This window comes from Lates calcarifer, linkage group LG16_LG22 (genome assembly GCF_001640805.2).
Source record: "Lates calcarifer isolate ASB-BC8 linkage group LG16_LG22, TLL_Latcal_v3, whole genome shotgun sequence".
In the NCBI taxonomy this organism is placed as follows: domain Eukaryota; kingdom Metazoa; phylum Chordata; class Actinopteri; family Centropomidae; genus Lates; species Lates calcarifer.
This window is the reverse complement of record NC_066848.1, coordinates 8,699,078-8,722,059: the sequence shown is the minus strand read 5'-3', so window position 1 is coordinate 8,722,059 and position 22,982 is coordinate 8,699,078. Positions and strand designations below refer to the sequence as shown.

At 40.8% G+C, this 22,982-nt stretch overlaps 1 protein-coding gene across 1 annotated transcript; it reads right to left on the bottom strand.

Annotated features, from left to right (window-relative positions):
- Positions 1-24: 24 nt before the first annotated feature.
- On the bottom strand, positions 25-22,354 carry zgc:154058 (Transmembrane protein 150A-like). Its single transcript, XM_018678435.2, has 8 exons — positions 22,099-22,354; positions 21,190-21,427; positions 16,423-16,470; positions 15,777-15,863; positions 14,670-14,737; positions 9,600-9,727; positions 3,863-4,040; positions 25-3,627 (listed from the first exon to the last, which is right to left on the bottom strand). Exons 2-8 carry the CDS (start codon positions 21,252-21,254, stop codon positions 3,374-3,376), a joined length of 828 nt encoding a protein of 275 aa, XP_018533951.1. The 5' UTR covers positions 21,255-21,427; positions 22,099-22,354; the 3' UTR covers positions 25-3,373.
- Between the last annotated feature and the right edge of the window lie 628 nt (positions 22,355-22,982).

The window sequence follows — 22,982 nt, the reverse complement described above, 5'->3', positions numbered from 1 at the left end:
TGATGCAAATTATGAAGAGCAAAGTTCAAACATTGTTTTCTTTATTTTTACTTTTTGAACATTAAGGCATATATACACAATCATATGACTTTTCATCAAAATAGAATTTACAAACCTAAACCTCTTTGGTTTTCATTATCAAAATAATACATAAGGCACATAGAGAGCATTTTGCATTTTAACTGAGAGCTGGGTATTGAGATATTTGACCAGATATTTAACCATGTTTGCGTGAGCAGCATAAGCATTCTCACAAGCTAACTATGCAGGAATGTTTATTCTTAAGCTTCTTGATTAACAAAAATAATCTATTATATCATGGCTAACCATCAATCCTGCCACCGCGGAAAAAGCAGGTGCACCTACACTATACAAAACAAATACACGTGACGAGTCCTCATAAACATTTAAACGAGTTCCGTTAAAACAAAGACAACAGAAGGCAGAAGCAAACAGTTCTTTCGGCTTGGAATCAAACAACGCAGCTGGTGTCGTAACATTTTCCTGAGTGCAAAGATCAGACAGATCAGTAAACGAGGGAAAGAGGACAGAAATTAAATGAGAAGAAGGGAGACGAGAAGGCAAGAAATATTTTAAATTCTTTTTTGTAGTGTTCAACGGAACATTATGCATAGCTTCCTAACATGCATAAACTGTAAAGTAAATTCAGCACTTTTAGTGCTTAGCACTTTTTAAAATGCTTATTGGCAAAACGTTTCTTGCTAGAGCAGCATGAGCAGCACCATCATTTGGCTGAATGTTTTAAAAAACATCAAATCTTAAACTGTGATTTGTTAGAAGAATGCATATTGTAAAAATGGTGTATGGTCACAATGCCAGGTTTTACTTCAAGGTGATGCCAGGTAGGACAATCTGAAGATCACTCAAAGCCAGAACCACAAGCTGAAGTTCAAGTGCACTTCGTTACTTGCCACTGCAGCAGTCCCACCTTCTTGGTAAATGTAGATGTAAAACAAGAGCAGATTTGACCAAAACCTGTAGCTGACTGAATATTCTCATCTGTGGATACAAAAATACTTAATTCTTCAAGTAAAAAAGAAGATCTCCTGTGAGCTGAACAACATCACAGCTCTGATCCCAACACAAACTCACATGCAGTGAGCAGTTTGACCAGCAGAGAGAAGCAGGTGACCAGTAGATGAGGCTGGTGCCGTTTCAAACCTTCCAGCTCATTTCACAGAGCAGTAAGCACAAGCTTTTCCAGACTTGTTGAGAGTATTCACACATTCAGTCTGAGAGTGGTTTATTACATTTCAGTCCTTCTGTGACAGATTATGAAACTGTGTTTCAAGAATGTTCTTTGGAGCACTTGCACCTAAAATACTGGCACTAACAAAACCTCTACCCAACATGTGGCCACTTGTGGTATGAGGGAGTGATATTTTAACTGAGTGCAGACAAACTAACAAGACTGTTACTGTTGTAAACCATCTGCTTGCTCTGGTTTTTCACCAGAAAAAGAAAGCAGCATGTTAATATTACACTGAGCTGTTGTAAATTAAAAATATAAACAGTAACTCTGTATTACAACACAGCACAGTGTCGGAGATGTATAGTCAAGTCAATGAATACAAATCAGCATTTGAATATCTGCACAGACAAATGACTGACTGAACCAAACCAAACCATGAGGCCAAGCTACACTGATAGTTATGAAAATATCACATCAGTTTAGGTTTTAGCAGCGAGCATTTTTCTACATCAATGAATCAGTAGTGCCAACTATCTGCTTTGGTATTCCTGGCACTCGCAGGTGTTCATGCAACCTTCTGTCCCTGCTCTGCCACAAACTGGCCCTGTGTCCCCTTCTTATTGCTTTCATTTTTCATAATCACAGCAAAACTCAGAGAAAAGCAGGGAAAATGACAGCATAAGGCCTTTCGTGTTTTAGCACCGATGCCACAGGCAGACTGATATTTGGCACATACTGCTGTACAGTAACACAGAGGCAGGACAGTTCATCTCAGTTATGTCTTACATTGCAAACCCTTCCTTTTCCCTTTGTCCCTGCTACACCTGCTGGACATGCTGTAAAAACTCAAACTGTGGAGAGTTCTGAGATGCAGAGAGAAAGTAAGCAGGTAGAACTATAAGAGCATGTTCTGCCCCTCCTTGTCAGGGAATAATGAGATGCAGACCCCCGGCCAACGGACCTGAAAACACGTGTGATGCCTCGTCACTAAACTCAATAAACCCAGTGCTCTGGCTTGAATTAGCTGGTACGCATTTGGCCTCTGGACACCGCGTCCATCTCTTTTTCATATTCTTTGGCAGAAGTCTACAGAGAAGAGGTTGAATCAAATGCTATTTGAGGTTCAAGGTTGATATAGTGTATTGATCCTAACAATAAAACTAAAGCTTTGAATTTATGAGGCACCGGATGTATTGTATGTTCTGTATGCAGTTAAAATATTATCACCCAGCACATCCAGACACAAAGAGACAAGGTGTGCTGGGTGTGGGTCCAACAGATACTTTAAAAATAGTTTTAGAAGTTGAAGTTGTTGATGGTGCATATTTGTTTGTTGATGGTGCATATTTAAAAGCTGCGTTAAGCGATTTTTGACCACAAAATAAACAGACAGAGGTTGTTATGGTTAATTTCTGTAACTACTTCCACGTCCAGCAGACACAGAGCAACATTATTTATCTTTGACATAACAAATATTTGATTTGTTAATATCAAAAATATTCTTTAATGCAGGTTTAAATGATTGCAAAATGCAGATCACTGCCCTGTTCTATCTCAAGTACTGACTAAAACATGTATATACTTTTCTATTTGACTGTTTCTCTGAATGTATTGCATTCATCCACTCTCTTGCAAGAAAACAAGCCTCTGACCATCCACTGTAACACTCATACACTATCCTCTCTCTCTCTCTGTCTCACTACTGTAATACTGTCAGCCAGGCCGTCCAGCAGCCTTCACTCCTTTACAATGAAAGCATCACGGCAGTCACCTGAAGTGGAAATTTTCCAAGGCCACTCATTGAGACAGGTTACAGGATCTCAGGGGGAACAGCACATTTTCTTGATCTGATTAACAAAATAGTCTGTCCTCTGCTGTCACTGAGGACAGGACTGAGTTGGGACAAAATTTAGTTTCACACTTGTGCAATGTGCAAAATGCAAACAAGTTCTTTAGAGACACGAAGCTCAACACAAAGCTGGGCTCTCCACTGTGGCAGCAGATCTACTCCCTGCCATGAACAGCTGCTGCACTGGCCTGGTTCATTTCAAAGCTTCAGACGTTGTGTGGCTGGAAATGAATAATTAAACTCATTTTACAACCCAGAGTTTGAAAGGAATAAACAAGCCACCCGTGTGGCATCGAGATGTGCCGACGGGGCTACAGTATGGACATGTTTTCAGGCTGGTGTGGATGTGGCTGTGAGTGTGCTCCCAGTGCGTCCACCTTGTGTTCTCTCCCAGCAGGTCCCAGGGCCCCTCCTCTAGCCAGCACCACCATGGTGTCTCCTGACATGCTGGCAAACTCAAAGGCAAATGTCCCGTAAAACAGCATAATGATGACGCAGAACACCCATTCGAAGATGGCCGATGCATGTTGCAGGACGAAGCTCTCCTGACAGAAAAACACACCACCTGCAAACATGGTTAAGGACAGCAACAGCGAAGCGATCTTTGAATCTACTCTCATGTATAACTGTAAAAATGCCAAAAGATAGGGTTTGACACTGAATACTGGAGGGAGACTACTGTTGCAATACAATCTATAGAGGATGTCTCCGTCCTTTATTGGGCTGGCAGCACTGTGCTCTGCCTCTAAAGCACCTGACAGCCTTGAAAGCTGCCATCTGTTAGTGGCTGGAGAGGATACTGAGCACCAAGGCTACAAAGGCCAGCAGGGTCATGCAGAGCCGGAGATGGGCCACGTTGTACTCCCCCTGGGTCTTGGCCAGTCGGTAAGTCAGTGCTGACTGCAGGCACACAAACAGCATACTAGTAGGGAAGGCAATGCCTGCTCCGACATAGTGGAGAACTTTGGCATTATCCACCTGTCAAATGAGGAAAGGAGACAGAAGGGGAGGGTGAGGGAGACAAAGATAATACACAAAATCAGCAGTTGAGCAGTCCTTAGAAACTTATTGAAAAAGAAAACACCATGTGGGAAAAATCAGAGGGGGGCAGCATCAGGCAGCTTCTGCATCTAGCTGTTGCGTGAGATTATTCAATGCTGTGTAATACTTTGTTTCGAAGCCTCTTAAGACTTCTTTTAGTGAAGACCCAAAGAGGAATAAGTGAAAAAGAGAGGGTGATATTTGAGAAACGAAAGCGGCAAGCAACACAACACAACAGAACGCCTCCTTTTCCCTGCTGGTCACAAGAACAATAAGAAACAATACACAAAAGAGCTGCTCAGGAGCATGTGACTACAGCTCCCACTGCAGGATCCACACACACCCAGACACACACACATAAACCCAGACACACAGTGCTCAAATGTACTTATCAGAACAGATAACAGATTCAGTGGAGCATTAATCAAAGCTAGGGACATACCTCTATGGACTACACTAATGTATACAAATGATCAACAATTGCTTTTCTTGGCTAATGCTAAATGGTTACAGCCTTGTGTTTGGAATAATAATGTCCCTCTGCTCCTAATTCTTAGGGATCATTAGAGCAACAGCCTAGAAGTTCTTTAGTTTTGGCTTGTAAGCCATTTGTTCATTGACCCGCCTAGTACATACTGAACATTCTTGTGCAGTAGGCTAATCCTTGAAGTGACAAAATAAGATTTCCAGACTGTTTAATTTGAAATGAACAGCAATACAAGTCTTTTCTTAGATCTGTCTGTCACATCTCCAGAGCTGCGAGTGAAGATGGAAGAGAACGCAGCCAGGCCTTACACAGCTCTCCCCACAGGTTTTTGTTCAAAAAGCAGTGTTTTGTTCACAGTGGTAAACCTATTTTTGTCTGGTACCTTCCATTGTAAAAAGGCTACTACAAAGTCCTGTTTCTTCTGCTGCTGCACCACCTCTCCATACTGGCACTGTGGGGGTCTGAGAACTGTAGTACTGCCAATCTGTTACACTACAATGGAAACAACACAAACACACACACACAACACCATATGCTTTGTTTGCCAGCCACCCTGATGTTGCATCCATACAAGAGCTTGATGAGAAAATTGTGATTTTTCACCTTTCACCTGTCAAGACTAAACAATTAATTTGTCAAGCATATAATCAGCAGAATAATCAACAATGAAAAACATTGTTAGTTGCAACTTTATTAATTTGTATGAATGTGTTTCTGTGTGTGCATGCGTACGTGCGTGTATGCCTGGTGTCCTAGATTCTGTTGCTAATTGCAGTCATTACCTGATGGCTTAATGATGTATTAAGCCATCAAGTAAACCTTTGCTGTTCTACTTGTATGGTCTCACACTACAGTATGCTAGGACCATGTGCTGTCACATTACTGTAGGTTAGAGACAAGGGCAGGGTGAGGGTGAGGAGTGTTTAGTAACAGTCTGTATGTCATGAGCTGCTCTCATTGTTGCTACATGTGTTCATCAGAAACTACATTTCTCTGAGCATCTGTCTCCATGTGTCGCTGCAGCTATCTGCCACAGCTAAAAGTTAGCACAACATGTGCCTACACGTGTCATATTTTCTTGCAGTTGCTGTCAAAAGTCAAGAAACTGTTTCTTCTTCAGTGTCATTCTCTAAGGTCTCAGACATGATCCTCTGCAGTATTGGTCCTTGTGTAAAATGCAGCTTGATGACTAAGCAAGATCAGCCTGATAAATCAGTTCCTGCAGGCTGACACTGACCAGCAGTTCCCCTGCATAAATGAATAGTAATGATGTTCACATAGTGCAAAGCTGAGAGTCAGCAGAACTCACGCTCCCCAGAGACGAGAGCTGGTCACAAAAGTAAATGTGTGTGTTGTGAGGAGAGTTTGGATGTGTGTGTGTGTGTGTGTGTGCCTCACTGATAAACCATCTAAAATAAAAACTGTTTCTGAATTATTATTGTGGATATCTAACTGGTGTGCAGGGCAATGAAGGGGTGTGAGGATGTACATGTGGGAACAAGCTCAAAAGACATCCAGCTTTCTGTTTTCACTTTCTGGAAAAACGACCAAATATTATGAAGCGAAACTTTACAGACATCCAGCCGTTTACAACACACCTACTGGACCGAATGTGTGCCAAAATCTGTAACTGAAAGCACCTATTGCAAAAGCACCTTTAACAGGCCCTGAGCTTGGGAATGAACAAAAAGAAAGTTGTGCATATAAACCATGTTAATATTCTTACTTATTTACATTTTACCTATAGGCAGGGATTAAAAACTGTTAATAACCACCTGAACCATCATCACACATGTTCAGTGATAAATTAAAGGCCTTAAAAATGCAAGACAATACACTGGACCCCATTTTTCCAGTCTTTTGTAGTAAAATATACAATGTTATGCCAGGAAGGGAAAGAATTTCCACCAACTAAAGAGCACCTATTTTAACACTGCACAAACTAACAACTCCACCTTCCAATGATACATTTTTTTCTTACTTTCATCTCTTCTCCTCTGATCTGTCCCACATGCTCATCATGATTTAGCCCTTGAAGCCAGAACCAAAGAAACAGTTCAGTATTTTAAGGAAAATGTCTGGAACAAAACCCATAAAACCACAACCTGTCACTTTTGCACTGCAGGGTAATGCCTTTTAATTAGTGAACTTTAGAGGTGCTGCAAGGAAGATTTTGTTACCTTCAAACAGATCCAGGCTAGAAGATTCCCCCTACATCCACTATTTATGCTAAGCTAAGCTAACTAACAGCTGGCTATAGCTTTGTATGTAAATGCACAGAAATGAGAAGGGGTTCAATCTTCTCATCAAACTCAAAAAAAAAAAAAAAGTTCAAAAAGCACATTTCCTCAGATGTCAAACTATTCCTTTAAGGACATGAGGTCATGCTTTACAAGTTGTCCCCCACCCAACACACAAATAAACACAGCTACCATGTTAAATGAGGGAGAAAGGTACAAAAGAGAGAGAGCATAATAACAAAACTAAACAGAATCTGAAACAACTATTGTGACTAATATTGTGACATTACTGTCCAGGGAACAAGGCCCTGCCAAAGGTGTACTCTGGCAGGGGACCTCATCTGTAAATGACCATGTGGGTTTAGAAATCCATCCAGCTTTTCTGGTCCCTCTCTCTTTGCTCCTCCTGGAGGCAGCTTTCGACCCAGCTTTGTCACACTCACAGACCTCAGTGTGGCAGTGATCATCTATTTATGTGCCTCTCTGGCCAAACCATCAGACCACCTGACAGGAAAAGCCCCAGTGGCCACGCCAAAGCCATGCTGCCAAAGTCTTATGTAACACACAGCTACAATCTGAAGCAATTGCCACCACTGAGTATGTTAACATGTGTTTTTGGTGCTTTTACTCTTTGATCTGTCGGTTTCCCTTTCTCCTCTGATTGTGGATGCTGTATCCATGTGTTTTTGAGTGAATTTGAGTCTGGGTTTCATTTTGAATATTCTTCATCTGTCATGTGGTTTCCACAGTTTATTCACTAATAATGACATTTCTATTTCCATCCCACTGGAATGTCCTCGACTATAAGAGATGTGAATCTGAGAGTGAGTGGCTAGGATCAGGCCTGTGATTGGTTATAGATGGGGCCCCTGCTACACACACCCTGTCTGCCCAGCTCTTCTCCATGCATGGCCAGACTTGATGACTCACTTCCCCCTGGCTCTTCCCGTAACATTCCTCCCAGTTCTGCAGAGCAGAGGCCCTGGAGGAGAAGCGGGAAGAGGGTGAAGACGACCTTCGTGCACTCTCAGACAAACTGCCACTGCACATCTGTTCCACACACTCCTGTGAGATGACTCTTCTTTATCACAGTGAACTTCAGACATACATGGCTAAACGAAGATGTTAAGTATCCTTTTCATGTCTGTCACACCTGACAGACAGAATCACACACAGTCAAGGAGCAAAGGATATTCAGCCACTGTCTCTCCACTGATGTTTTCACAACAGACAACGTGGTAAGTTATAAATGATAATATTACAGGATAAACATATACAAAAGTGAAAATCTCTGCAGTCACTGCTCCTAAATAGCCAAACCATCTTAAACTAATGAATCCTAATCAAGTAAAAGGAAGAGTATTTAAGAGGAGAGGACAGAGGGAAAAGTGTTCAACATAGCAAAGCATCACATTTATCCAAAGGCACTAAGAGCTTTAAACTGCTGGTTTCTTACATGGCTGTAGAAAGTTTTCTAGTGAAAACATGCTGATATAACAACAATAACAGATACACTCAAGGTAACATTATTCTACTTTCTAATGAAGCAAAATAGAAATGTTTACAACTCCATATTTCTTAGAATTTGCATTAAAAACTAAAGGGGTATTTTGATGGTCAAGAGGGCTGCCAAATACGTACGATAAGTGTTATGTAAGTCACATATCTCCTCTCTCTCTCTGGCTTTCCCAATATTTTCCTGTTAACGGTCAAGTATTTAACTTTAACAAAACCAGAAGAGTAACAAAATGTCACAGAAGTATCCAGCCGCTCATTAGAAACCGAACTTTGTCCACAACAATGCAACATCATGATCTTTCACAGATGGAGAGAATAACATTAATGAAACTATGAAGCATCCTACGGTCTGGGATATATTACATGGCAAATGAACAGACGGTTCTTGTAGCCAACATGTTACAAAATCCAACTAGTTATAGCCAAATGACCTCCTGTTGCAAACCATCTCTGAAACAGCAAGGCTCGTAGGGTGCTCCCAGTCAGAAGAATACCTGTCGACAGCGGTCTAAGGAGGGACAGGCCACACCTGAGACTCATCGATACACAAGAGCAACAGAGGCTATCCAGTCTGTGCCAAACTGACAGAGGGTCTGTTGTGGCACAAGTTACAAAAACTTTTAATGATGGTTAGAGGATAAATATATCACAACATACACATACTCGTCACTTCTACAGAAATACCAAGGATGTCTCATTAAAGCTACCCATAACTTCCCTCCCTCTCGCTATCCTTCTTCAAACACACACACAGAAACACATACACACACATACAGAGTCTAGGCGTTCAGCCAGAGCTCCAAATATTTAAACTTGAAGAAATTCCCAAAGAACAAACATCTACAGGGCAGGAATCAAGGTTGGGTTTCTTCACTTGAAGTTTTAACATTAAATGACCTGACAGAGTGGTGCAGGACTGTCTATGAAGGCAGGACAGACTTTAACAAACATTAATCAGAAAAACAAAGTGTGTGTATGTCTGTGTGTGTTTGTGTGTCTGTGTGTGTGTGTGTGTGCGTGTGAGAGAGAGGGGGAAGAGAAGTTATTAGAGGAAGATTAAGGCAAAAGAAAAAAAAGGAGTCATGACCACAGGTCTGAATAACAGTGAAATGCAGTTCTGTTTCGGGCTGCAACTAACAGTCACTTTCATTATCTAATTCTTTATATCTTTTTCATTTCATTTTAATATCAATTTTGTTTTTGTATTTCATCACTGTTTATTCTACTGGGTAATGAAGTGGATCACCATACCTGGAAATTGCCCACCATAATGAGTCCAGCAGCACAGATCCAGCCTGTGGAGAGACTCGCAGTGTTGAGAACACAGTTTTGATGCTTCTCAATCACGTGGGCATATCGGAGCAGCACAATCACCATAACTACAGAAAGAGAGAGACACAAAGAGACACAGGGACTAAAATCACTGTGCTGAAATGCTGTATGAGAGGAAGAAAAGGTAGCATTAGGAGCAAAAAAAGTAGCATGCACACTGGTTATTTCACAGAGCCTGGGTTCAATTTAATGCAAACATTCGCACACCTCATTTAGCCAAGAAAAACAAAAATTCCTTGGAAGCTGATTGAGAATTACAGGAAGTCGAATTGCTCTGCCTTAAAAGTGGAAATATGAGAGGCAGGAAATGGCGGGAAAGTGGGAACGATACATGGGTGGGGGTGGGTCTGGGTCTTGCCTAAGATTAAAAGACTAAGGGAAACGAAATACAGTATATGGGACAGATGACTGCTGATGTGCTAATGAGCTGTGACTGGGGGTATTGTTGGTGTACTGAGGAGCTGACCCCCGCCTGGTTTCTCTTTGTTAGCTCCTCACGGCTGGTGCTTGACGAAGGTTGACTGGGCTGGGTGAAAGCAGGGCAGAGGGGCTGAGTGGAAAAAAGACAGAGGCTGAGAGAATTAGAGGGGACAACGCACCCCTCCTGTGTTGACCTGAAACTCATACAATGTCAGAGAGACTAAACTGCTGTGTTAAATCTGTCACCATCTCTGTGTGAGAGACAGGCTTTAATAGGGTCTACGCTGCCAAAAGAGAATAAAAATGGAAATAGTGGTCACAGATAGGACAGAAAAATCAACAATGTAAAGCTTTGTCTCCACTAGCTCGTGGTTTGGATGTGTTGTGGCCTGTCTGGCTTTAAGCCAGCGTCTCAGTGACCAGACACATTTTATAACCTGGCCACAAATCTCTTATTGACACTGTTGATTTTAGTCTTAAATGTTTCATTGTTAATGCCATAAATTTGTGAGTATTTAAGTTTATACAGCCATAAAAATAAAATAAAAATAAAATGTGATACATAAGATGTTAAAATGTTAAAACTGATAAGGAAATGTATATAAAATGTTGTACTCTTAATGCAGAATTCCATTTTGTATCTTGTGTGTAACCTGGTCACATGACCAGAGTCTAGTAAGAGACAGTACGGCCCATAATAACCCTGTTCTGCATGTGGTCCAAGAGGCACACACAATTATTTTCTTTAATTTGTTTTATATTGATTATAAAACTGCTGAAGAAAAAAAAAGAAAACACATCTTCAGAGACATCTGTACAATGTACGTAATCGCACGTAGCACTGTAAAATACTTTACAAAGGTAATGTCTGAGGTTCAAGTTAATATAACAAGTGTAAAAATCACTATTTTAGGTATGTAATGTAGTCCCACTGAAAAAACTGTAACTCAAAAGAACTGCAAACCTATGCTTAACATGATTTATCACATAAATATATATATACACTGTAGAGAGGAACCATACAGATAAACGCTGCATATAACAGATGTTAAGTATACAAGCCGTTCTAGCTGAGGCTAATGTAATAGATATGATTATATAATGGATGGATAGTATTGTTTTTTGTCAGATCCTCAAGCCCTACCTGGTGAATGTGTGTTTTTGTTTGTGTGAGCTGCCCTCTGTTCCCTCTGCACTAAAATCATCTTGGCAGAGTGACTTCAGTTACAATCATGGAAAAACAAATAGTGTCTCCAGGCTCGGAAACAATCTTGTCTTTGTTTTTCTTTTTTTTCGCCTCCTTTTTTTTCTTAAATGGAGAACACACTGCGTTACTGAAGGGACAAAAAAGTCAGCTGCAGTTTCTGTAATTAGATTATGGCATCTCAGCCTCTGCTGCAGACTGGCTGGCTGTGGATCTTTCCTACAGTATTTCAACAAAATGACTTTTTCACCATAACAAATGAGCATGTTTGAACATGCTGGCATTTACCTACAATGATGAAAGCGTCGCCTGAAGGTTAAAGACAAGGAGTTTCCCCATTACTCACCATAAGCAAATCCGTGTTTGTTCTATATCTATTTTTTTATGTTGTGGGTGCTTGTGTGTAGGCTGTTTTCTGGGTATTTCTTTGAGGATGCATGCCATGCTGAGCTCAAGGGATCTTGCGGCATAAGGGTTACATGTTTGATGAGTAAGCAGCATAGCTGACCTCAGGCTGGCCTCGGAGGGTCATGACAAGCCGTGTCTGACAGCTCAACAATAGGAATAAGTTTACATAAACACACCACGCATCTGTCCTTAACATTGTCACCAGCTCTGGTCGCCTTTCAAACAGGCGCCCTCTCCGGATCTTACGCCTTATCTCTGAGGAGACAGGAAGCAGGGTGCTGGCCCAGTCACTAACTCAGACACTGGTGGTTAATACACAAGTATTAATCTATCACGGAAGTCACGTTGCAGCAACGTGGACATACTGTAATGTATGTACAACCCTGCTGTCACAAGCACGGACTTGCTTTTGCTTTTACACACAGACACGAGTGAACACTTATACTACTGCACATACACACACAAGTGCATACTCCCACAAAAGTCACATCGGCCACCCCGCCGTCCCCGCAAGGGGATATGTTTCAACCCAAACACCCGGCTGCATTCTCTCCCACAGGAGGTATGCAAGAGAAAGAATACATGCATTGTCTTTGAAACATTGTGTGTGTACACTGGCAGAAAGGTGGGAACTGGGATAAAAGTGAGAAGAATGATTCTGAGGCAATATACAGTTCAATGAGTCCATGTTATCCCAGATAGGAGTAAAACCCCTGAGCCAACTGTAGCAGGCACAATCTACAAAGTAAGACATAAATCAATAGGCTAAAAAGCTAAGCACTGATTATTTACAATAGCCTGTTGTACAGCTACATGCCAGATCAACTTAACCTACTTTTGTAGAGCCATAATAACTTGCTTTACCACAGGTATTAACATACACTTTGTTCAGACTAATTGGACGCTGAAGAAAAAATAGACACAGACACAGCAGCTGTTAATGCAGCAAACTGACTGAAGACTGAAGCACTCAGACGCTGCAGACATGGTCACAGACCATTCAACAGTGTATATGCAGCATTAGCTCAAATCTAAATATAGGTTAGCTATTTATCCTAACTACAATCGCTTTTCAAGCAAAATATCCTTTGCAGGTAGGAAATCAGTATTAACACTGAATGACCGGGAACAAGTGTGTTTAAAGTCCTCTGATTTCCTTATGTCAAGAGCAGGCACAGTTTAATGTCTAATTTTATGTCATTCAGATTACACAGACATATCAGACAAGCCAATATTAGCTTATTGCAGATAAACTAGTACCAGCAGGTAAGTAACAAAAAATTGCAGGGCAGACATGGACAATAGATTTGAGATCATTCAGAGACGGTGTCACCGGGGGATCTGTACCAAGATTGTTTGATTTAAGTTACACACAATTGTGTGTGCAAGTAGTCATATTAAAAGTCTGTTTGGTCTTTGCAGCAGTTAAAAAATCCCAACGATATACAGTTTACTATCATCAGAAAACAAAGAAAAGTGGCAAATATTCCCAGAGTTTTGTAATTTTCACTTCACTACATGACTACATCGATTATTTGGTTAGTAAAATTGTTGCTGGAAGTTACAACAGAATTACATCTACACTGAGTCAGCATTAACTGTCATCATGGTTAAGTCAGTGGAGACAGGAAATCTGTAACATTGTGTTGTTTTTGTTAGACTTAAAACGCTGGGATGCTACATTGTTTGGCTGTTTCGTTGTTTGATTGCCACTTAACATTTTCTGAATTGCTTTGTCTGCATTTTTGTATGGTTAGCAGCATAATCAAAGTGCAGTGCTTAGTCTACCTCTCCTTCTCTCACACCTAGTGGTATATGTACATAAGGTCAACAGACTGACTACCGTGGTTCAGGGGTCATGGTTGTCTAACAGAGCTGGTCAAACATTCTGGACTTTCACTGCCTGAGCAGACTTCACAATGAGCTGCGACAGTGTGGTCCCTACCAAGGATCTCTCACACACAGTATTACATGAATACATACATCAACACAGAAAGTCACTATCTTATCACGGATTCGTCACTGCCTCCCTCTCTGATGTATCAAACAGCAGCTCAGAGTCGGCCAATCAGACAGACAGACAGGCCTTGAATAGCTGCTAGAATCATGAAGAATTCTTACAAAATGACTGACAAAGCAAAGAAAACGTTTCCCCGGCTTTATATACATGCATATACACACACACGCAGACACACACACACACATGTCTAGGAAACAGCTGGGAAACATTAACTACATGAAGGTAGTCAGAAACACCAGTTAACACAGGGAACAGCACGTGCAGACTCACAAAAAACACACAGACCAGCACATGGGAGCTCAGTCCCTCCTTTTATATTGTGCATGTTTTCCTAGTGCCTACTAAAATAGACACGGATGGTGAAGCGAAATTTGTTGTCATTTCCACTTCTCCTTACATTCAAATTTAAGACATGCAAAGTTTTCGCTGGCTCTTGGTCAGTGTGGTTGTAGGTTTTGCAAGGAACCAGCACTTTTCTAAGGGCAATGAAACTTGTATTACTCTGAAGCCTTAACTTGAGCAAAACAGTTGATCAAAACAACATCTGTTGCTACCACAAAAGAAACTGATCTCTCATGGTGAGGTAGTTTATGTAAGAATTTGTAACATTAGAATTAATATCTTAGTGATGAATCCTTTTTAATTCATCAGTCATATGTTTATATATGCATTTAACTGAATTTAACTATTAATTTTATGGGATTTGTTTTGATATTTTCTGTTTTATATGACAGTGACCAGAATATCTCTGGGTTAATCAAATAATCCTTAAATAAATAATCAATTTATTATTTATCAATAAATATTAACTTTGTCTCTGAAATATTGTGAAGGACATATTTCACTATCTTGTTACATTTACAGACAAAAATAGTATAACATGGAAGTTTAGATCACTAATCGCATGTATTGTGCTACTATGCATGTGATGCCTTACCCATGAATGAGCCAGTGCTGCAGATAAGACTGAAGAAGCAGCTCTCAGGAGGAAGAGTCCCACATTTACTGCAAGAGAGGGTAAACAGATACAAGTCAGAGAAATACAGTGAATCAACCCACGCACACCACACAGCAACAGATCCACTCCTATACTCAGAATTAGAGTATGTTGTTATAGATGCATTTGTGTTCATGCAATGAATGCAGGGGGGACGCTTCCTCACATCCTGTCATGAAGCCTTTGACTTTTCACCTACTGCATACTGCCTCTCTTCTAGGAATGGGAAATGTTTGTAGGAGAGGAAGGCAGGAGACGGTCAACACAGGCTGTCTGCGCCCGAGCTCCTGCTGCCTACAAACACTCTTCAGCACATGGATGAAAACTTTAAACTCAGCAGACTATGATTCTCATTATTTTTAAACACTTCTTAGGTATATTGAGTATGTTGTGTAGGTTTAGTAATATTTTAGTTACAACACTACGAGTAACAAAGATGAAAAATGTGTCTCTTCACCACTTTAGCTGCAGATTACACAACAGAAAGGAGCACTGCAGTAATTATTAAATGTCATCTCCATTTAGACAGAAACATTAGTAGTGATCTATTTACATTTTTTAAAGATCTTCTCCAGATTTTTTATACAAGCCACAGTATTTACACTATACAACTAGCCTTTGATGTGGGCTGAAAAGCTAAACAAGAGAGTGGGAGTGTCTTGATTTCCTCCCAACTAAGCCAACTCCTCTGTGTGTGTGCGTGTTTACATGGTTAAGCACAGACCGATGCTTTGCCTCTTAACTGCCACGGTGGCAGCAGGATATTTCAGCCCCGAGTTATTTTGAGTGCGCACACACACACACACACACACACACACACACACACACACACACACACACACACAGTCACACTCTCAGGAGAACTGTCTCCTTGAAGCTCCCTCGCTTTTTGTCAACAATGTGCCGACAGGGGTCACGTAAAACAATGGGACAGTGTTCCTGTTTTTAATTCTCAGACAGAAACTACAAACAAAGAGACAGAAAAGAGACAGAGGGACAGGCGGAGGAGGGGAAGAATCAGGTTCAGGGTTGGCATCTCTGACTGACCTGATGAGAGGTACATTGTCCAGCGTGCAGCACAAGGTTGGCCCGCTCTGTAAATACAACTCCTCTTCACATGACTGGTTGTACAACCTGAAGCATTCACAAAGATACACATTAAAAGATATACATATGGAGCAAAACCACATTCATTTTTAAGTTGTGGAAATATCACTACAACTTCAATCTTAATGGGAAATCACCAGTTGACAGAATTAGATTCAAAACAAAAACAAAGTGCAGATGTATTTCTGATTATTATTATCATATATACTCTTAGAATGTCTGGAATAAATATTTAATATGTGATATAATGATTTTTTCAGTCCTTCAATCACAGTACAGTAGTAGTAATTACAATTTTTTGTTTGTGTGGTATGCTGTGGAGTCACAACCAGGCTTTCTTTTGTTTTTAGGGATGGTGAGTCAAAGTGGCAGAGAACCACTGTGTCATCAAATAGTAGCTCTGCTGAGAGAGATTAACCTCAGCTTGTCTGAAACAAACCCATGGTCAGCCACACACTGAGTGCATGAACTGATAACAATGGCAAATGTTAAATCGTGGTTTAGATCACCAAATTGCAAGGCATAAGTGTGTAGGTACCCACAGAGGTATGATGAAACAAAACACAGGACAGATTGAGCAACATACCAGTTATCCACAGGGCAGACATGCTGGTTGTACAGGGCCATGGCGTACCTAAAAGAGAGGAAGTATGATTAGCCAAAATACAAGAGAACTGCAAATGTGTTGGTGGGAGAGCGTGTTTAATGTCTTGTCATACTGTTGAACTACAGATTTTTGACATTCAGCTAGCATTGTTATCCCTAGTGCCTCAGTTAAGAATAATTCATAGCAAGAAACATTACATTTAAATCTCCAATATTACAAGTTACAAACATAAAGGAATGGAGAAGAGTCGTTCAGTCATTCAGTAGTCTCACATTGCTCAGAGTTATCACCCAAGACACACAGATATAACATCAGGATTCAGGTAAGGGGTATTTCCTAAAGAGAATAAAGTAAAACAAGTCTAATTTATTACATAGTTAAATGCTATGTCTTCATTTTTTCAATTTGTAAAACACTTGATATACTCTATAAGGCCTTGAACTGGCCAGTCGGACCTGCCACTTAGTTGCACCTGTTTTTTCAACCTGTAGGACCAGGCAACCCGATGTTAGACCATAATGCTGAAATCCAACTGTACTGTTTATGTGGTCAGGTCACTGACCAGTCACATCCACAGAGAAGTCAGTGGCCAGAGCATGCTGTTCATGTTTAACATTCACAGTTGAAATAATATTCTAATGTTGGACAAAAATGGGAGCTCTGGGTGTATAACATGACAAGCACTGACAAGCATCATCGTACACTTGTTGTTACAAACATCAGCGTCAGCATCGACCTCAAAAATCCAGCTTCCATTGGGCAATTAAAAAAAACCTGTCATTGGTGTCATGGGTGTCAGGGTGCACAGTTAGGCTACGATGATCGCTTCTATAAGTACAGCTGAGGTTGTGGCCATAATTCTTTTTGCATCATATTTTAATTAACCAAATAATGATAAATTGTACTGAAGTTGTACCGAAAGGGCAGATTTGTTTCTACTAGTGAGTGAGTTGTTGCTGCCTTGAGGCTTACATGTCACACCCTTGATTATTTCGCCACCAGCAACGTGTACTGCTCAACTGACTCTGCTCTGTCCATACATGTCCAACTTATATGGAACCACAGATGAACATGAGAAATATGCAGAAGTCTGTGTGTTACATGGTTGGTTACACTGCTCAGTATGAAGAACAAAGGTCAATGGTCTTACAGTATCTGCCAAACTGTGCTTTTAAAGTGTGAAATCAATACATACAATTACATGGGATCATTTTTATCATATTTCTGGGTGGACATCTGAGGTAGGCAAAGGGAAGCTCAGGAAGGAAAAGCAATTGTCACATTATTCCCTTGATATTTTTACACGCACACACACACTGCCAGAAAAAGATGGATGGAAAGACTGACAGACATAAAGAGACAGAGGGAATCATAAACAGAGGCTATTTGTCCTCCTGAAAGCAGTCGTAGTTCAGCAGGAGGTTAAGTACCAATTACAAATGTTTCCAGGGCCGATAGCATCACTCTCACAAACCAGCCTTTGAAGAGCAGAGACATATCATTAAGACACAAACACACACCTGCTAATAACAAGCACATAGTATTTTATGCACGACAAAGAAAGTGGTTTCAAAACATGTCAGTAATATGATACCTGCAAAGATAATTCAACAACCTAAACATCTTAAATGGTGTGTAAGGTAGCTCCTGCTTCAGAAGAACGTAACATAATGCATAATTACAAGAAAAATCAGCGCAAGAGGCCACTGGCAATATCTTCGACAGCATTACAGTCCTGTAATAATTCAATACACCATTAAATATATGGATGCTTGCCATCAATTCAAGCTTACATTTTAAAATTCGATCAATTTCATCTGTTTGCATTCTGATAGATTTTAAGATGATTCAAAAGGTCTACTAGCTGTTAGAAAAACAGCTGCCTTTCTACATGTAATCGGTGAAATGCACGTCTGGTAGTGACTGCCTGCTATTGAAGGTGGTAGCACTTGGTTGGCTGGTTATTGGTTGGTATCAGGCCGTGTGAATCACCATGTGAAAGTCATATAAGCCAAATGGCAGACATGTTGTCTGCAAAGAGTACTGCTCTTGCATAATGCATTGAGGAAATCCACTGGCATGAGTGGAATATGGCCGTCAGGTAGAAGGCTGCCTGCCAGAGCTCCTGCTCCGAACCATTTAACCACAGCACAGTGACACCAACTTGACGAAAAACAAAAGAAGCATACAGCAAATGTGGAGGGTTCCCGAAGGACTTCATTAGAGACAATATAGGAAAAGAAACTATAGCCAACTGAAGTTGTTACATTTTCCATGCTGAGACGTAGTTTGTGTATTTGGTCAGCTTCCAAAGCTAAAATAGCAGTAGCACAGCTCTGGGAAATTTCTAAATAAAGCAGTCTTTTTTAGCTCTACTAAACTAGTGCGTTCTGTGCTCGGAGGAGGCTAAGTAATAACTGGTTTGTTTACATAATTAGACCTCTATCAAAGCTCAGCAGTGGTTGTAAACTGTAATTGCATGGCTGTGAGCAATATATAGGTGGAACAGCATTTTTTCTACTTAGGATTCAACAAAGGACATTTAGGAAAGTCTTTGGAAAAATCTGGTAGACAGTGAAAATTCCCAAATGCTGTGCAAAAATAACATATCAGAAACCACAGGAAAGGGCGTGATGCATAGACTGTGAATGGATTTTGGTACTATACGCTAGATGCCAGTTGAGTCACTGGCTGGTTGCTGTTGTACCTAATACAAAATATTTTAAAATATTTGAAGACAAAGGCAAAACGTGTTTTAAAACTAACTGTAAACAAGTGCTGTTTACATGTACAGTTGAGCCACACTGACACTCAAACACAGTGCTTAACCAAGAGAGGGTCAGAATCTAAGCCAAGACTCTTGAGTGGGCACAAGGCTGAGCCTTCCTCTGGCGCAACACAGTTCTTTCATACTCTTGGTAAGGGATGCCTGTTCCCGGGATGCTGAATTTTAGTTCTGCTTACACCCTCTGTTAACCTGTTCCACTGTTTACCTTTACTCCCACCCACTCACCCACAGTGAAAGAGGGAGTTGCACAACACGTCACATCCTTTGACATTCCATTGGCCTGGAAAAAGGCCCTTGACTGCTCTTAGAAACAAGGCACCCTTGTCAAGGTCACAGGAAGGAAATGGATTTGAAGGGACTGACAGTCAGCGGGGTTCAGCATCTTAACTCAGATCAACTTTCTACCTGAGAAATAAATGCCAAAACAAGAAAGAAATGTGCAACGCTGGCACTAATTTAAATTGCGTGCTCTCCGACTCAGTATAAGTCTGTAGTAACATTAACAGCTTAAAATCTTATTTTCAGCAAAGTCTTAAAATACCTGAATACACACTCCTGAATAGACTGTGAGGAAGCCATGTTGACGAGCACTAACTGGTGGGCAAGGTGTCAACTCTGGCATCTGATTAGACTGCTTACTCCCCACACAACGAACAATCACAGCTGTAGCACATAACCTAAATACAGGACTACAACAGTTTAGAATTGGGCCATCTGTCTCTTTCCCCATGGGGTTTACATTCCTCCTCCCCAAGTAATAACAGAGCAGCGAGGAGAGCTGTCAGTCCAGACATTACCAGGAGGTACTCACTTTTTTCTCTGCCATACATCTGCTCAGATACTGTACTGCAGATAATTAAGCTACGCTGCGAATCTGCACGTCTCACTTTTAAGAGAAGAGCGATAATCCCAGATCCTTCCTGGAGAGAGTTAATCCACATGCAATTGCCATGGCTCCCAGGAATTCAGGGTAAATATGCAGTGTTGCTCTCCTGGAGGCAAGACAGGCTGAAGTATCAGAAGATTTTTGCTTCATTATAGACGACGGATGTGTAATTTTTAGAACATGACCTGGGTAATTTTTGCAAATGATCATTTGCAAAATATCACTTTTATCATGATTTTTATATGTGCATTGTGATATTCAATAAAAGACCGACATGACAGTTGTTACGTTATTTTTTCATCGTATTTAAAACAAATATGACAATCTGAAAATGACTGTGATTGGTCAGTGATTATGCAGGCGGGAAAAGTATGTGTGAGACTAGTATTTATGGTTCTATTAAGCCATAAACTGGCTGGTATAGAGTGCTTTGGTGGGCCGAATTTGCTTTATTACACTACAGCACATGGAAGCATTGTGATGTGGAAAATTCTATGTGATAAATATGATGGTGATAAGGTAAATGGACTGTAATTATATAGCACTTCTAGGCTTTTTTTTCGACCACTCAAAACTACAGATCACATTCACACAGCACAAGTTCTATACAATGTGCTTTCTAGCACAGACACACACATCGGAGGACTGGTTCAGTATCTTGGCCAAGGATACTTCGGCATGCGGACTAGAGGAATCGGGAATCGAACCACCGCCCTTCTGATTGGTGGGCGGCTGCTCTACCTCCTGAGCCACAGCCGCCCCTTTGCACTGGCTAGCATTTCCAAGAAACAGTGTGAAATGAACACATAAGTGTAACTCTTGTGGTTAAACGCTTGTGTTTCTATGAAAAATGTTTCTTTCACTTATAACAAAAGTTACAGTATTCACAAAATGTGATGCTTACAGCATGACCTGTGTTCGGTCTTGACATAAAATACAACTTGCACTGAGCATCACTGCTCGCTGCCAGCAGGCAATTTTACAAACTATTTCAAAAGCTTCAAGCACTGACCTTTTATAAAGAACACATGGATTTTACAGTTTTTTATGGCCAAAGAAATGTAACACTTACACAACCCATATCCCAGTGATGGTCAGAGCTGGGAGGCTAACAGGCAGTATCATCCACAGAGACATCTTCCAGCACCTCTAACAGCCTCTTTCTTCTTTTTCCTCTTCGGCCAGCCGAGCGATATCTGCTCAAGTAGTACTAACATTTAACTGAGTGTGACTGACATCTGCATTGATTCATGTTCTTGAAGGTGGAGGATGGTAGGCGGGACACTGGCAGGACAGATGTGTCTTTTTGGCTGGTGAATGAGAGGAGAGGAGAGGTGAGTCAGTTCAGGATCATTCACCTACTAGTCAGTTTGTTTTGTCCAACCAACAGTCCTAAAATAAACCTAACTATATATCCAGATAATGTTTTTATGTTTTGTTGCTCTTTGCTTGTCAAAATAGTTGCAGATACATTTTCTATCTATCAACTAATCGATTAATCAGTAGCAAGGGTTATGAGATGCTCACATCAATTTAATGTACAAAGAGGAGTATGTAGATGGGATGACATTACTGGCAAAAACACCTGTAACGCAATCCATGCACCACATCCCTTCATTATACTGTTGGACTGGTTTTCTTGCCAAAGATCACTTGCTTCAAGATTTTGAAGCTGAAGTCTGATGAAGCAGTCTAGTTGTTCATTTTATTTAAGCAATGAAAAACAACTTCATTTAAAAAAAACACAACTTTCCTTGTCTGTTTATCAAACATTAGTTAATTTTAAATAATCAAGGTGATGGTTTGATAGTAAGCGGCACATCACTGGTATCACAGGTTTACTCATTTACAGCTAATGTTAGGTCATGCTACATCCCTTTATCTCACGGCACACACACACACACACACTAACAGCTGCCCATCTTGCTGTCTGCAGCTAGAAACAACGACTAACATCAAGCATAGTGCAGCGGGTACTCACCTTCTGCCTCCGTGTTTGCTACCAAGTTTTTCCGTTTTTTGGTAATTTTAAGTGCACCGAGCGGTTCTCCGCCCCTCTGGTGCCCAAAAACTACTCCACACTGAACTCCTGGGTCAAGATGCAACCTTGTATTTTATATCAGATCCTGTCTTTTCTGCTCTGGTGTCCCCGCGGCGGTCTTCTCTCCTTGAATCGGCGTGGGGGGAGGCTCGCTCTCACATGCAGTCGGTCTCCTTGCATCGCCGCCACGAGACACTCCAAAGAATCCAGCTGTTTGGCTCCGCCCCCCCCCCGCCCCCCCAAAAAAAACCTGTGGTGACAATGTGCGTTGCATTTATATTTCAAAGCGCACCGGTAGGGCGGGTGAGTGGGGTCTAAAGTAAAATAACGTAGCTAAACGCAGGTGGTATGTTGTCATTTACAAAGCTGGGTTACCAGGGGGGACCACACACCCCACAGGAGCCCCAGAAGTTTACTATATCATTTGGGTCTTGTTTAGTGGCCAATTGATCAGATACAAGATAAGACAAGACAAGATTTACTTTTACATAGATAGAATATAGTTAAACAATGCTATATATAGTATACAGAGTAGCTTATATTGTGAATGATTTGCACCACTGAAGTATGGTATCATCTGTTACTTATGTAGCTACAATTCAAAATGACTTTAACATTAAATCAGTTATCTAAATTGTAACCAATTAATTTGAGGTCACTGGACTAATTGAATATTAAACTGATAACTTCAGATTAGGGGTACTGGTTAGTTTCTTGGTGCCTGGAGAGATTGAAAGCGAGATAATGAAATTTATATACAGTGGAGGCTAATCTGCATGTTTATGGTATAATTTAGCAGTTTAAAAAAAACATAACACATAAAC